A 16,383-nucleotide genomic window follows, 5' to 3' on the forward strand; every position below is an offset into this window, starting at 1 on the left:
TTCTGCAGTAGCGGCTGTCTATGCTGTTTGTGCAGCATGATAAATGCGATATGCTGGTGATGTTAAAGCATCTGTAAGACAATCAGTGCCGATGTCTCACCTGCTAATATTGTGAGAGATTCCTGAGTAGTGTAACTCTTTGAGTGCACGATGCCATTACAGGAGTGTGAGATGGGAATGAGCAGAAGGTTGACTTACCCTGGCGGAGTGGATGAGATTATTCATCATCTTCCTGTGCTGTAGGGCACTTCTTTGCCAATTGCCAGCGGCACAGACCTCCTCTGCCACCACCTCCCAGGCCAGTGAGGTGAAGTTGATGGACCTCCTGGTTCCATCACTTGGATAGCGGACGCCTTGGATAAGAGCTTCAAGGGAGTTGTGGCTGAAACTAGGGGTTAATCTCTTCATTCTCCTGGGGGGCTGTCTCAGGAACTAGTGATAACACAGCTGGGCTGCAGAGAGTGTGTGCGTGCTTCCGGGGTCCCTATCCCTCTATTCCCATCCCATTCATGTATTTGTCAAGCTGCCTCTTAAACACTACTATTGTACCTGCTTCCACCGCCTCCTCTGGCAGCGAATTCCAGACACTCACTACCCTCTGTGTAAAAAACTTACCCCACACATCTCCTCTATAGTTTTCTCCTCTCACCTTAAATCTATGTCCCCTAGTAATTGACTTTTCCACCCTGGGAAAAAGCTTCTGACTATCTACTCTGTCTATGCCACTGATAATTTTCTAAACTTCTTTCAAGTCACCCCTCAATCTCCAACGCTTTAGTGAGAACAATCCAAGTTTCTCCAACCTCTCCTCATAGCTAATAACCTCTTGACTAGGCAGCATTCTGGTAAACCTCCTCTGCACCCTCTCCAACGCCTCCATATCCTTCTGGTAATGTGGCGACCAGAATTGCACGCAGTATTCCAAGTGTGGCCTAACCAAGGTTCTATACAGCTGCAGCATGACTTCACAGCTTTTATACTCAATACCCCTGCTGATGAAGGCAAGCATGCCGCATGCCTTCCTGACTACCTTTTCCACCTGCGTTGCCACTTTCAGTGACCTGTGGACCTGTACACCCAGATCCCTCTGCCTGTCGATGCACTTAAGGGTTCTGCCATTTACTGTATAATTCCTACCTGTATTAGACCTTCCAAAATGCATTACCCTGCATTTGTCCGGATTAAATGCCATCTGCCATTTCTCCGCCCAAGTCTCCAACCGATCTATATCCCGTTGTATCCTTTGACAATCCTCTTCACTATCTGCAACTCCTCCAACCTTAGTGTCGTCTGCAAACTTACTAATTAGCCCAGTTACATTTTCTTCCAAATCATTTACCTATACTACAAACGGCAAAGGTCCCAGCACTGATCCCTGCAGAACACCACTAATCACAGCTCTCCATTCAGAAAAGCACCCTTCCACTGCTCCCCTCTGTCTTCTATAACCAAGCCAATTCTGTATCCCTCTATTCCCATCCTAGTCATGTATATGTCAAGCTGCCTCTTAAACATGAGTGTCAACTCGCAGACACTTCCTCCTACCTCCCCCTGGACCATGACCCCACCACTGAACATCAAGCCACTGTTTCCAGGACTGTTACTGACCTCATCTCTTCTGGAGATCTTCCTTCCACAGCTTCCAAGCTCATAGTCTCCCAACCTCGGACGGCTCGCTTCTAACTCCTACCCAAAATGTACAAACAGGACTGTCCCGGCAGACTGATCGTGTCAGCCTGTTCCTGCCCCACGGAACTCATTTCTTGCTATCTTGACTCCATTCTTCCTCCCCTTGTCCAGTCCATTCCCACCTACATCCGTGATTCCTCTGACACCCTATGTCATATCAACAATTTCCAGTTCCCTGGCCCCAACCATCTTCTCTTCACCATGGCGTCCAATCCCTCTACACCTCCATCCCCCACCAGGATGGTCTGATGGCTCTCCGCTTCCTCGAACAGAGGCCCGAACAATCCCCATCCACCACTACTCTCCTCCGTCTGGCTGAACTTGTTCTCACACTGAACAATTTCTCCTTCAACTCCTCTCACTTCCTCCAAATAAAAGGTGTGGCTATGGGTACCCGCATGGGCCCCAGTCATGCTGTATCTTTATGGGGTACATGGAACATTCCTTGTTCCAGTCCTACTTCGGCCCCCTCCCACAACTCTTTCTCCGGTACATCGATGATTACTTCATGCTCTCGTCTGAACCCGGAAAAATTTATTAATTTTGCTTCCAATATCCACCCCTCCATCATTTTCACATGGTCCATCTCTGATACTTCCCTTCCCTTCCTTGACCTTTCTGTCTCAATTTCAGGTGATAGACTGCCCACCAATATCCATTACAAGCCTACCGACTCCCACAGCTTGCTCGACCACAGCTCCTCACATCCCACTTCCTGTAAGGATTCCATCCCATTCTCTCAGTTCCTTCGCCTCCGTCGCATCTGTTCTGATGATGCCGCTTTCAAAAACAGTCCCTCTGACATATCTTCCTTCTTACTTAACGAGGTTTTCCACCCATGGTGGTTGACAGGGCCCTCAACCGTGTCCGGCCCATCTCCCACGCATCCGCCCTCACACCTTCCTCTCCCTCCCAGAAACATTATAGGGTTCCCCTTGTCCTCACTTTTCACCCCACCAGCCTCTGCATTCAAAGGATCATCCTCCACCATTTCAGCCAACCCCAGCATGATGCCACCACCAAACACATCTTCCCTTTACCCCCCCCACCCGGTGACATTCCGCAGGGATCATTCCATCCATGACACCCTGGTCCACTCATCCATCACCCCGTACACCTCAACCCCCTCCCGCGGCACCTTCCCATGCAACTGCAGAAGGTGCAACACCTTCCCCTTTACTTCCCCTCTCCTTACCGTCCAAGGGCCCAAACACTCCTTTCAAGTGAAGCAGCATTTCACTTGCACTTCCCTCAATTTAGTCTACTGCATTCGCTGCTCCCAATGCGGTTTCTTCTACATTGGAGAGACCAAATGCAGACTGGGTGACCGTTTCACCTTCAGTCTGTCTGCAAGCATGACCCAGACCTCCCTGACACTTGCCATTTCAACACACCACCCTGCTCTCTTGCCCACATGTCCGTCCTCGGCCTGCTGCAATGTTCCAGTGAAGCTCAACACAAACTGGAGGAACAGCAATTCATCTTCCGACTGGGCACTTTACAGCCTTCCGGACTGAATATTGAGTTCAACAACTCTCTCCTCTATCCCCTCCTCCTTTCCGATCTCCCTTTTTTCTAATAATCTATATAGATTTTTCTTTTCCCACCTATTTCCATTATTTTTAAATGTATTTCCATCCATTGTTTTATCTCTACCTTTTAGCCTATTTCGATCCTTTCCCACCCACCACACCCCCACTAGGGCTATCTGTACCTTGCTCGTCCTGCTTTCTACTCTTAATGTCACCTATTAGCACATTCCTTAGATAATATCACCACCTTCAGTACCTCTTTGTCCTTTTGTCTATGACATCTTTTGGTTATCTCCACCTATCACTGGCCCTCTATCCAGCTCTACCTGTTCCACCCCCCCCCCCTTAAACCAGCTTATATTTCACCTCTTTTCTATTTTTCCTTAGTTCTGTTGAAGAATCATACGGACTCAAAATGTTAACTGTGTTCCTCTCTGCAGATGTTGTCAGACCTGCTGAGTTTTTCCAGGTATTTTTATTTTTGTTTTGGATTTCCAGCATACGCAGTTTTTTGCTTTTATCCAATTCTGTATCTATCTTGCCAGCTCACCTCTGATCCTGTGTGACTTTACCTTCTGTATCAGTCTGCCATGAGGAACCTTGTGAAAGGCCTTACTGAAATCCATGTAGATAACATCCACTGCCCTTCCATCGTCGATCATCTTTGCCACTTCCTCGAAAAACTCGATCAAGTTAATGAGACACGACCTCCCCTTCACAAAACCATGCTGTTTCTCACTAATACGCCCATTTGCTTCCAAATGGTAGTAAATCCTGTCACGAAGAATCGTCTCCAATAATTTTCCTACCACTTACATAAGGCTCACCGGCCTGTAATTTCCTGGATTATCCTTGCTACCCTTCTTAAACAATGGAACAACATTGGCCATTCTCCAGTCCTCTGGGACCTCACCCAGAGCCAGTGAGGATACAAAGATTTCTGTCAAGGCCCCAGCAATCTCCTCCCTTGCCTTCCTCAGTACTCTGGGGTAGATCCCATCTGGCCCTGGGGACTTATCCACCTTAATATTCTTCAAGACGCCCAACACCTCTTTTTTGATCTCACTTTAACGCTGTTGCCCTCGCCACAGACGTTGACAGATCTGCCGAGTATTTGCTGCATTTTCTGCTTTTATTGCAAAAGAGAATATGCTTGTTGGGCTTAATGGATTTTTTCCAATCTGAATTTTCTTTTCCACCTTTAGGGGTCACAAGGGCTAAAGGAAGAGCTGATGTCCATCAGAGAGAGAATGTTGCGTACGAAACTTAACTAGCTGCATCAGCCATGGCTCAGTGGGTTAATACTCTTGCTTCTGAGTCAGAAGGTTTTTGGTTCAAGTCCAACTGTAGAGATTTGAGCACATAACCGATGCTGATACTGAGGGAATGTTGCACTGTGGAGCTGCTATCTTTCAGATGAACGCAAAGCCAAGTCTGCCCTCTCACGGCATTATTTCAAAGAAGAGCAGGAATTTCTTCTCATGTCCTGGCCAATAGTTATCCCTCAACTACTAAAACAGTTTTCCTGATCATTGTCATGTCACTGTAGGAGCTTGCTGTGTTACTTACAGCAGTGACTACACTTCAGTAAGTACTTAATTAGCTGTAGAGCTTTTTGGAATGTCCTGAGGTTTTGAAAGATGCTATATAAATGCAAGACTTTCTTTTCTTCAACTCCAGAGTCTTATTTTCAATGGCTGAAGTGGCAAAGTTGGCCGATGATCTCCTTGCTCAGCCGTGGATCTCAGTCCATATTGGTGACTCTCCTTTCCTACTGAAGGCCTCTTTTGGTGATGCTGCCTACAAACTGATGCTCTCGGATTTCGACAGTGTCTGGTGGGAGGAGATGAACTCAGATGGCCTCGAGCAAAGGGCGCAGGTATGCCTTTGGATTCAAGTTACAAACGTAGAAAGAGGTAGATGCAGAAAGGCTTGGATCCATCATTGTTCACCTCGTACCATCCTGGTAGTCACAAGACAAAGCACGAGCAGAGTTGCTTGGCTGATAATAGGAATAGGAGAAGACCATTCAGTCCCTTGAGCCTGTTCCGCCATTCAACAACATCAAGACAGGTCTGTACCTTAACTCCATCAATCTGCCTTGGTGTAAGACTAAATCCTAAGATTCCATGACAACAGGGGAGAGTTGTTGGAAATTCTCCAGAGCTGCTGTCACTCACCACCTGTTTTGAGCACTGAATTGTTATAACGCAAAAGGAGGCCATTCAGCCCATTGTGTCTGCACTGGCTCTTCAAATGAACAGCTCACCTGGTGCCATCTCCTCACCTTCTCCCTGTAGTCCTGCACATTCTTCCTTGTCAGGTAACAATCTAATTCCCTTTTGAATGCATCGATTGAACCTGCCTCCATCACACTCTTAGGCAGCACATTGCACACCTTAACCACTTGCTGCATGAAAAATTGATTTAACAGCAATATTTAACAGGCTTTATTTCCACACTTTGACTGCAGATCAGTGTATTTCAGTGAAACTGAAAAAGGAAACAAAAATTCTTGGTCGCATCACCCAAATAAACTTGACTATTATATATATGTGGAAAATAATGTAGAAAAATGTCCCAAAGTTCACACTACCTCATTAAGAGTGATAAACCCTAAGGAATTGTTGAAGAAGGATAGACTAAGGTCAATCTAGCCCTGGAGGTTTCATCACATGACTTGTCCCCATGCTCTAGCCCTTCATTTATCAGCCAACGCATCCATCCTTGTGACGCACTGCCCCCCTTTGCCAATTGGAAAGAGAAATGTTTAAAGAAAAATCTTTTAAAATCAATCTTTTTTGACGTCCTGATGATTTTTCTTCAGGATTGCACACAGCAGTGTCCTGGAGATTGATCTACAATTCCTGGAGACTCCAGGCCAATCCTGGACGGGTAGGCAACTCCACTCACCAGCTGTCATATTTCCAGTTAGAAGTGTACTCTCACATTTCCAATTAGGATGTTCTTCATCTACCAGTGCCACTTGCTCTTCCGCCCAGCAATAGTCTGCAGAATTACAAAGTTTTTTTTTCATAAAAAATTTATTCTTAGGATATGTGATGACACCAGCAACATTGCTTTCTTCCCATTGCTTATTGAATGCATGGCTTGCTAAACCACTTCAGAGGTCATTAAGAGTTGACCATTTAGTGTGCACAAGGGAAAAGACACTTATGTTTAGAATTTCGATATTCCCAAAGCAATTTACAGCCGTGACTCCAGGTGCAGGGAAGATTTACCAGAATATTCGTTTGGTAGTACAGAAGTTGAGTATTGCTGAAAAGAGAGCCATGCTGTCGAAGCTTCTCATCTTGAACTCATCAGGACAGATTCGCAAGAATACCAATTGTAAAGGGAACAACAATTTATACTGCATGAGAAAAGAGTGCTGATTGTTTGGCAAGTGGACTTTGGCAAATGGGCATTGCCATGAAGAATGCACCAGGAAGAAATTAACTGCCAAGTTTTGTTTAAATTCAAACCAGGCAGGTTGATTCTGATCGGTCAAGACATTGCCATGGGGAATTAACTAGGAATGGCTGTCCCCCAAGCTTTTGTTTGGTTGAAAAAGTACAGTGTGTGGACGTGCTCCTTCTGCCTGCAATGGACAGGGCCCTGTTTGTGAATATATATAACTGAGCTATACTGTGAGCGTGACTGATAATCTTAAATTGGTTGTCAGTGTAATTCTTAGCACAACCTTAGCACATTTACCAGAATGGTTCCAGGGGTGCGGCATGTTAGTTACAAGGTTAGGTTAGAGAAGCTGGTGGTGTTCTCCTTGGAGCAGAGAAGATTGAGGGGAGATTTGATGGAGGTCTGCAAGATTATGACAGGTTTAGATAAAGTGAGGGAGGCCATGGCATAGTGGTATTGTCGCTGGATGAGTAACCCAGAGACCCAGTGAAAAATCTGGAATTAAAAGTCTAATAATGAACATGAAACCATTGTCGATTGTTGTAAAAACTCATATGGTTCACTAATGTCCTTTAGAGAAGGAAATCTGCTATCCTTACCTTGTCAGTCCTACACATGACTCTTAAACACCCTCAGAAATGTATCAAACTGCTACAAAGTCACAAAAAGGAATGAAACCGGACGGACCACCCACATCGACCTAGGCACTGGAAATGACAATGGCAATCACAGCCCTGTCGACTCTGCAAAGTCCTCCTTACTAACAACTGGGGGGGGTTAGTGCCAAAATTGGGAGAGCTGTCTCACAGATTAGTCAAGCAACAGCCTGACATAGTCATTCTCATAGAATTATATCTTACAGATAATGCCCCAGACACCACCATCACCAATGTCCTGTCCCATCCAGCAGAGGTGGCGGCACATTGGTGTACAGTCAGGAGGGAGTTGCCTGGAAGAACTCAACATCGACTCCGGATCCCACGATGTCTCTTGGCATCAGGTCAAACATGGGCCAGGAAACCTCTGCTGCTTAGCACTGACCGCCCTCCATCAGCTGATGAATCAGTGCTCCTCCATGTTGAACATCACTTGGAGGAAGCACTGAGGGTGCTAAGAGTGCAGAATGTACTCTGGGTGGGGGACTTCAATGTCCATTACCATGAGTGGCTCGGTAACATCACTACTGACCGAGCTGGTCGTGTCCTAAAGGACATAGTTGCTAGACTGGGTCTGCGGCAGGTGGTGAGGGAATAAACAAGAGGGAAAAGCATACTTGACCACATCCTCACCAACCTGCCTGCCGCAGATGCATCTACCCATGACAGTATCGATAGGAGTGACCACCGCACAATTGTTCTGGAGACGAAGTCTCACCTTCATGTTGAGGATACCCTCCATTGTGTTGTGTGGCACTACCGCTGTGCTAAATAGGATTGATTTCGAACAGATCTAGCAACTCAAGACTGGGCATCCATGATGCACTGTGGGCCATCAGCAGCAGCAGAATTGTACTCGAATGCAATCTGTAACCTCATGGCCTGGCATATCCCCCATTCTACCATCACCATCAAGCCAGGGGATCAACCCTGGTTCAATGAAGAGTGCAGGAGGGCATGCCAGGAGCAGCACCAGGCATACCTAAAAATGAGGTGAAGCTATAACACAGGACTACTTCTGTGCCAAACAGCATAAGCAGCAAGTGGTAGACAGCTAATCGATTCCACAACCAATGGATCAGATCTAAGCTCTGCAGTCTTGCCACATCCAGTCATGAATGGTGGTGGACAATTAAACAACTCACTGGAGGAGGAAGCTCCACAAATATCCCCATCCTCAATGATGGGGGTGCTCAGCACATCAGTGCAAAAGATAAGGCTGAAGCATTTGCAACCTTCTTCAGCCAGAAGTGCCGAGTGGATGATCCATCTCGGCCTCCTCCAGAGATCCCCGGCATCACATCCAGTCTTCAGCCAATTTGATTCACTCCACATGATAGCAAGAAACGGCTGAAGACACTGGATACTGGGCCCTAACAATATTCTGGCAATAGTACTGAACACTTGTGCTCCAGAACTTGCTGCACCCCGAGCCAGGCTGTTCCAGTACAGCTACAACACTGGCATCCACCCGGCTATGTGGAAAATTGCCCAGGTATCTCCTGTCCACCAAAGTCAGGACAAATCCAACCCAGCCAATTACTGCCCCACCAGTCTAATCTCCATCATCAGTAAAGTAATGGAAGGGGTCATCAACAGTGCTATCAAGTGACACTGGCTTAGCAACAACCTGCTCACTCAGCTCCTGACCTCATTACAGCCTTGATTTAAACATGGACAAAAGAGCTGAATTCCCAAGAGGAGATGAGAGTTACTGCGTTGACTTCAAGGCTACATTTGGCCGAAAGTAGCATCAAGGAGCCCTAGCAAAACTGGAATCAACGGAAATCGGGGAGGGGGGATGAAAAACTCTCCACTGGTTGGAGGCGTACCTAACACAAAGGGAGATGGTTGTGGTTGTTGGAGGTCGGTCATCTCAGCTCCAGGACATCACTGCAGGAGTTCCTCAGGGTAATGTGGGTAGTCTCCTCGATCCAACTATCTTCAGCTGCTTCATCAAGGTCCTTCCATCATAAAGTCAGAAGTGGGGATGTTCACTGATGATTGCACAATGTTCAGCACCATTCGCAACTCCTCAGATACTGAAGTAGTCCATGTCCAAATGCAGCTTGGGCTGACAAGTGGCAAGTATCGTTCATGCCACACAACTGCCAGGCAATGACCATCTCCACCAAGAGAGAATCTAACCATCGCCCCTTGACGTTCTATGATATCACCATCACTGAATCCTCCAATATCAACATCCTGGGGATTACCATTGACCAGAAACTGAACTGGACTAGCCATATAAATACTGTGGCTACAAGAGCAAGTCAGAGGCTAGGAAAAGTAAAATAAAAGCAAAATATTGCAGATGCTGGAAATCTGAAACAAATACAAAAAATGCTGGAAAAACTCAGTTTTAGCAGCATCTGTGGAGAAAGAAACAGTTAACATTTCGAGTCCATACGACCCTTCTTCAGAGCCTAGGGATCCTGCGACGAGTAACTCACCTCCTGACTCCCCAAAGCCTGTCCTCCATCTACAAGGCACAAATCAGGAGTGTAATGGAATACTCCCCACTTGCCTGGATGAGTGCAGTTCTCACAACACTCGAGAAGCTTGACACTGTCCAGGACAAAGCAGTCCGCTTGATTGGCACCACATCCATAAACATTCACTCCCTCCCTACTGTCAGACAGTAGCAGCAGTGTGTACCATTTACAAGATGCACTGTAGGAATTCACCAAGGCTCCTTAGGCAGCACCTTCCAAACTCACGACCACTACCATCTAGAAGGACAAGGACAGCAGATAGCAAGTGGTAATGAGCTGGAACTCGCTGCCTAAGATGGTATTGGAAGCAGAGACGATTAATGATTTCAGAAGGAAATTAGATGGGCATTTGAAGGAAATGAACTTGCAGACTAACAGGGATAGAGCAAGGGAATAGGACTGATTGGATTGCTCCATGGAGAGCCAGTATAGACTCAAGGGGTTGAATGGCTTCCTTCTGTACCGTTATAATTCTGTGAAATTTTATCCCTCAAACAGCACCAGTGAAACACTTGATCTGGCTATTTTCATATTTCTATTTGAGGGAGATTGTTGTGCACTAGTTGGCTGCTGCTTCTCCTGCATTCCAGTGGAGACTGCATGCCACAGGCTGTAAAGCACTTTGGAACATCCTGAGGCCATAGATTCATGGAGTGATTATGGCACAGATGGAGACCATTTGGCCCATTGAATCCTTGCTGGCTCTGTGTAGATCTGTCCAGACTGTAACTTCCCTCTATCCTCGTGGCCCTGAATGTTTATTTCCCTCAAGTGCCCATCAAATTTTTTTTGAAAATTATTCATCGTCTTCACTTCCACCAGCATTGTAGGCAGCGAGTTGCAGGTCATTAGGTGGTGGAAGACACTGTGTAAATGCAGGTTCTTCCTTTGTTATTCTGTTGCTGCCTCTCCTTTTCAGCAGGTAACAGAGAAGATAAATGGAATGTTGGCCTTTATTTCAAAGGGAATGGAGTATAAAAATAGGGAAGTCTTGCTAAAATTATACAAGGCACTAGTTAGACCACACCTAGAATACTGTGAACAATTTTGGTCCCTTTATCCAAGGAAAGATATACTGGCATTGGAGGCAGTCCAGAGAAGGTTCACTAGGTTGATCCTGGGTATGGAGGGATTTTCTTATGAGGTGAGGTTGAGGAGATTGGGCTTGTACTCACTGAGGTTTAGAAGAATGAGAGGCGACTTTATTGAAACGTATAAGATTCTTAGGGGGCTTGATAGAGTAGATGCTGAGATGTTGTTTCCCCATGTGGAAGAGTCTAGGGCCAGAGGGCATAATCTCAGAGTAAGAGGTCACTCATTTAAACAGAGATGAGGAAGAATTTCTTCCCTCAGAGGGTAGTTAACCTGTGGAATTCTTTACCACAGAGGGCTGTCGAAGGTGGGTTGTTAAGTATATTCAAAGCTGAGATAGACAGATTTTTAATCAGTAAGGGAATCAAGGGCTATGGGGAAATGGCAGGAAAGTGGAGTTGAGGATTATCAGATCAGCCATGATCTCATTGAATGGCGGAGCAGACTGGATGGGCTGAATGACCTACTTTTGCTCCTACGTCTTATGGTCTTATTGCTGCTTCTAGCCTAGCAGATAATCCTCAATGCGAAATAAAAGCAAAAAATACTGGAAAAGCTCGGCAGTTTTGAAACGTTAACTCTGTTTCTCTCTCCACAGATGCCGCCTGACCTGCTGAGCTTTTCCAGCAATTCCTATTTTTGTTTCATATTTCCAGCATCCGCAGTATGTTGCTTTTTCCTTAGTGCTCAGTGTGATTCTGTCTTCTCAGGAACTGAACAAGCGGCTGAAGGCCCCGGTGTCTGCTTTCTGTCGTCACCTCCGTGAGGCGGTCGCTCCCCTGTTGCGAGGCGGAAGTGGGGATCCTCTCCCTGGCTTCTCATGCGAGCGAGCTCAGAATCTGATCAGCGTCGGCCTCCGGACCGAGTTATCCGGCGTTCCTTTCTACTGGACCTTCCACTGCACCGAGGCTCCCCTGAGCATGGTAGGTATTTCATTCACATGGGTCTGCATGCAGCCTCTGCTGCTGATACTGCATTGGGGCGAGGGGAAGGAGATCTGACTAGGGTGATGGGCAGACGACTGGGTAATGCTGCAGGTAGAATACTCTCCTGTATTACTTCAGGCATTTGAATTTGTATGATAGAACATTAAGAGCAATGGTGGCCACTCAGCCCTCCAGGACTGTTCTATCCCTGCCATTCTATCAGATCGTCCCTGATCTATGTCTCAAGTCCATTTACCTGTCTTTGCTCCAGACCCCTCAGTATCCTCGTCCAACAAATCTCAGTCTTTAAAAGCTCGAGTTGACCCTGAATGTCCACAGCCTTTTATGGAAGAGAGTTCTAGATTTCCACTATCCTTTGTGTGAAGAAGTGCTTCCTGACATCATCCTTGAATTGCCCTTGAGAAGGTGGTGGTGAGCCACCTTCTTGAACCGCTGCAGTCCATGTGGTGTAGATACACCCACAGTGCTGTTCGGAAGGGAGGTCCAGGATTTTGATCTGATGATAGTAAAGGAACAGCGGCATCGTTCCAAGTCAGGATGGTGTGTGGCTTGGAGGGGAACTTGCAGGTGGTGATCTTCCTATGCATCAGCTGCCCTTGTTCTAGGTGGTGGAGGTCGTGGGTCTGGAAGATGCTGCTGTGCATCTTGTAGATGGTATACACAGCTGCCACTTTGCATTGGTGATGGAGGGAGTGAATGCTTAAGGTGGTACAGGTGTTTTAGAGGTTCGAAGAATTTCTGATGAATTCAGTGCCAAATCACTTGCTCCATTGTCAGTGTATGCCTTTAACTGAGCTCATCACAGATTATTTACCTTTGGTTGCAGAATTATTAAAAGAGAAATAAAGTGGTAAAATCAAAAGATTGAAAAGGTTAATTGATAACTTATTACAAAACTCTTTTCTCCATGCTGAAAAAAAATTATTATTTTTCTGCACATGTTCTGTAACTGCTGGTCAGAACCTGTTTTGATGCTTCTGTTGAACAAATATACTTAAGAGATGTGCTTGGTTCCTCTGGCCGTATCTGAAGAACAGGGGAGTTCTCCCCGTCCCTCGCCCACATTCATTCCTCCCTCAGTCAACACTGCTAAAAAAAAATTCACTCCGTTGCCATTTGCAAGAAAGAGTCTGTGTGGCTATCTTATTCTGAAGGTCGTGAATGCTTTAAAAATTAGACATTAAATTGGGATACACATCGTGGAGTGCAGAACTATTAAAAGGATAATATGTGGCTATCTGCAACTTATTTTGTTGTTTATTTCTTCGTCGGATGTGGTTATCACCAATATTTATCGACCATCCCTAATCTCGCTTTGAGTGTTAAATTAAGAGTTATTCTCGTTGCCGTGGGACTGGAGTCACATATAGTTCAGACTGGGTAAGGACGGCAAATTTCCTTCCGTAAAGGAGATTAGTAAATTAGATGGGTTTTTACATAATATAAGAAACAGGAGTGGGAGTAGGCCATTTGGCCCATTGAGATTGCGCCATGATTTTACTGAATAATGACTATTCTGACTGTGACCTTGACTCCTCTCTCCCATCTCCTCCCCCCCGCATAACCCTTGACTCCCCTGTCTGTCAAAAATCTGTCTAAGTTGGCTTTGGTGACCCAGCCTCCACTGCTCTCTGGAGATGAGAATTCCAAAAACAAACGACCCTCAGAGCGAAAAGGTTCCTTCTCATGTCCATCTTAAAAAAAACCGTGTTCCCTGGATTCCCTCCTGAGGGGTAACATCCTTTCAGCACCCACCCGGTCAAATCCCCTCAGAATCTTATCTGTTTCAATAAGATCTCCGCTCATTCTTCTAAATTCCAATGGACGTAGGCCCAGCCTTTCCTCATTAGACTGATTCCTGGGATGAGGTGTTTGTCTTATGAACTTTTTGTGACTTGCTTCCAGTTCGATAATTTCATGGTCATCATTACTGACGCAAGCCCTTTTTAGTCTTGATTTATTTAATAAACTGACTTTAAATTCCCCAAACAGCTGTGGTGAGATTTGAATTTATGTCTCCTGATTAGTCCAGGCCTCAGGGGTACCAGTCCAGTAACATAACCACCCTATGCCACCATTCCTATTTCTGTTCGTCCCCAGTCCTTCTATCTCCAAGAAAACATGAGCATCAGCTGCTGTGCCATCATTTTCCACTAGGGGGTAGAACAACATTGCTTTAGACATTGACAATGTTTTGAGACTGCTGAACAGGACATCCTGCAGTCTCAAAACAGACAATGAATACCCATTTATATCTGAATCTTATTTATTTATCTCATACTTATGTAGCTCATCCTGCTGGTTTTGGCACTGCTTTACAACTGGATGCACGGTGAAGCGAAGGAAGGGTGGAAGAAACCATCCCATGTTGGGCCGAATGGCCTGTTTCTGTGCTGTGAACATATATTTGATTGCACAGAGTTCTGACCCGCATTCCCTGTCACCTCGATTTTATGATTGATGCTGTCATAACATGATTTTATGATTGGTGCTGAGAGTTGGAGGTGGGACTTTTTATTTTATTTATTCTTTCATGGGACGTGAGGATGGTTGGCAAGACCAGCATTTGTTTCCCATCCCGAATTAGCCTTGAACCAGCCATTTTGAGGGCAGTCAGCCACAGGCCTGGAGTCACACGGGTTGTGGATTTGGTCAAGCTTTCAATTCCAGAATTATTAATTGTATTTGAATTCCACCAGCTGCTGGGATTTGAACCCGTGTCCCCAGAGCCTTAGCCTGGACCTCTGGATTACTAGTTCAGTGACAGTATCACTACGCCACCATCTCCTCCCTTGTGACAGGTCTCGTAGCAAACAGTCCATTTTGCAGCAAACAGTCCCTGTGTGCACAGCACGCTGTCGACTTAAGCAGCGCGCTATAGTAAACAGCCAGTTTACTCAGTAAACAGGATCTGTTTAAAGAGGCTCCACAAACTACAGCATGTTGAACTCATGGCCCAAAACTACAGCAAAGTCCCCTGTTAAAAGCTGGGTGATTTCTCCAGCAACATGCAGTGAGTGGGGGATAGTCACATCATCCACACTATGTGCCTAAGATCAATCCCAGTCACTTATAGGAGTGCAGTCTTCAGGCATGATTGATGGGGAAGATTTATTCAAACATCCCCATCCTGACCTGACTTTTGTGCCGTCACTTTAGGCAGCTCTGTTTTAAATGCTGGCTGCGACCCATTTACTTTTATGGAACCCTTTTCAGAAAAACCTAGACTTTTGTCTTGAATTCTGCATTTTTTTTGCCTTCTATATTTGCTGGCTGATTAATGTGGCGTTCCTGTTGCTGTACACCAATAAGGAAGGGGAAAAAAGATAACATCGGCGAGGATTATGCTGGTTCCCATCAGTTACTTGACACTGTCCTTTGTAAAGTGGGATAGGAAGCGTTGGGAATGGTGTGAGAGGGGGTGATGTGGTTGATTTCCCTGTACACACTCCCAACGCAATATTCAAGCAATCCTTAAAGGCTATTGGAGTGTCGACCTTTATCTCAAAGGAGCCTTGAACACAAAGGTGAGGACCTTGTGTTCCAGCTATACAAAGCTCTGGTCAGACTCCTTCTGGTCAAACCCTATTATCTGGAGTATCTGCATTCAGATTTGGGCATCACACCTCAGTGGGCATACATACTTCCTGGAAGGAGGTACAGTGCGGATTGAGGGTTTAATTTTTTAAAATATTCTTTTCACGGGACATGGGCATCGCTGGCTAGGCCAGCATTGTAGCTGCCCTTCCCTAATTGACCTTGAGAAGGTGGTGGTGAGCTGCCTTAAGTCGCTGCAGTCCATGTGGTGCAGGTACACCCACAGTGCTGTTAGGGAGGCAGTTCTAGGACTTTTACCCAGCGACAGTGAAGGAGTAACGATATATTTGCAATTCAGGATGGTGAGCGGCTTGGAGGGGAACTTGCAGGTGGTGGTGTTCCCATATGTCTGCTGCCCTTGTCCTTCTAGCTGGTAGAGGTCGTAGGTTTTGAGAAAAGATGAGTGGAAATAAATATGAGTGCAGCTTGCATAGACTGCGCTTGAATTCCTTTGAGGATAGAAGCTTGAGGTGTGATCTAATTAAGTGTTTAAGATTATCAAAGGACTTGAAATCCTTGAAAGAGAGAAAATACTTCCTCTGGTGAGTCTGTCCAGAACAAGAGGATGTAATATTAAAACCCGACCTAAGCTACTGGGGAGAAAAATTAGGCAGCATTTCTTTCACACAAAGGGTAGTGGAAACCCTGAACTCTCTCCCCCATAATTGGCTGCAGATACTGGGGGAAACAGTTGAAACTTTTGAAATTAAAAGACTTGCATTTGCTTTCAAAAGGCAATTGGGTAATTATCTGAAGAGAATAGATTTTCAGCGCTACAGGTGAAAGGCGGGGAAGTGGGATTCGCTGATGTGCTCTTGCAGTGAGTCGGCATGACCACGACAAACTGAATAGTCTCCTAGTGTTGAAACCATTCTACAATTCTGTGCCAGGCGAAAGTATTAAATTACATGGAGCAAACAGTGGCTTAAATGGTGTTGAGGTTATGACACACACC

At 45.7% G+C, this 16,383-nt stretch overlaps 1 protein-coding gene across 4 annotated transcripts in view; it reads left to right on the forward strand.

Moving 5' to 3' along the window:
- Nucleotides 1-16,383, forward strand: part of nhej1 (nonhomologous end-joining factor 1) — a 254,131-nt gene that overhangs the window by 8,003 nt on the left and 229,745 nt on the right. For 3 of the 4 annotated variants that reach the window (XR_005944627.1, XM_041201702.1, XM_041201704.1), the window contains exons 2-4: nt 4,427-4,808; nt 4,902-5,100; nt 11,595-11,807. Coding sequence is in view for 3 of the 4 variants with exons in the window: in XM_041201702.1 (XP_041057636.1) it covers nt 4,915-5,100; nt 11,595-11,807 (399 nt within the window). In the remaining variant the exon portion in view is untranslated. The remainder of the gene's footprint in view (nt 1-4,426; nt 4,809-4,901; nt 5,101-11,594; nt 11,808-16,383) is intronic. The other variant, XM_041201703.1, reaches the window with a different exon arrangement.

The sequence above is a fragment of the Carcharodon carcharias genome, chromosome 12 (genome assembly GCF_017639515.1).
Source record: "Carcharodon carcharias isolate sCarCar2 chromosome 12, sCarCar2.pri, whole genome shotgun sequence".
NCBI lineage: Eukaryota > Metazoa > Chordata > Chondrichthyes > Lamniformes > Lamnidae > Carcharodon > Carcharodon carcharias.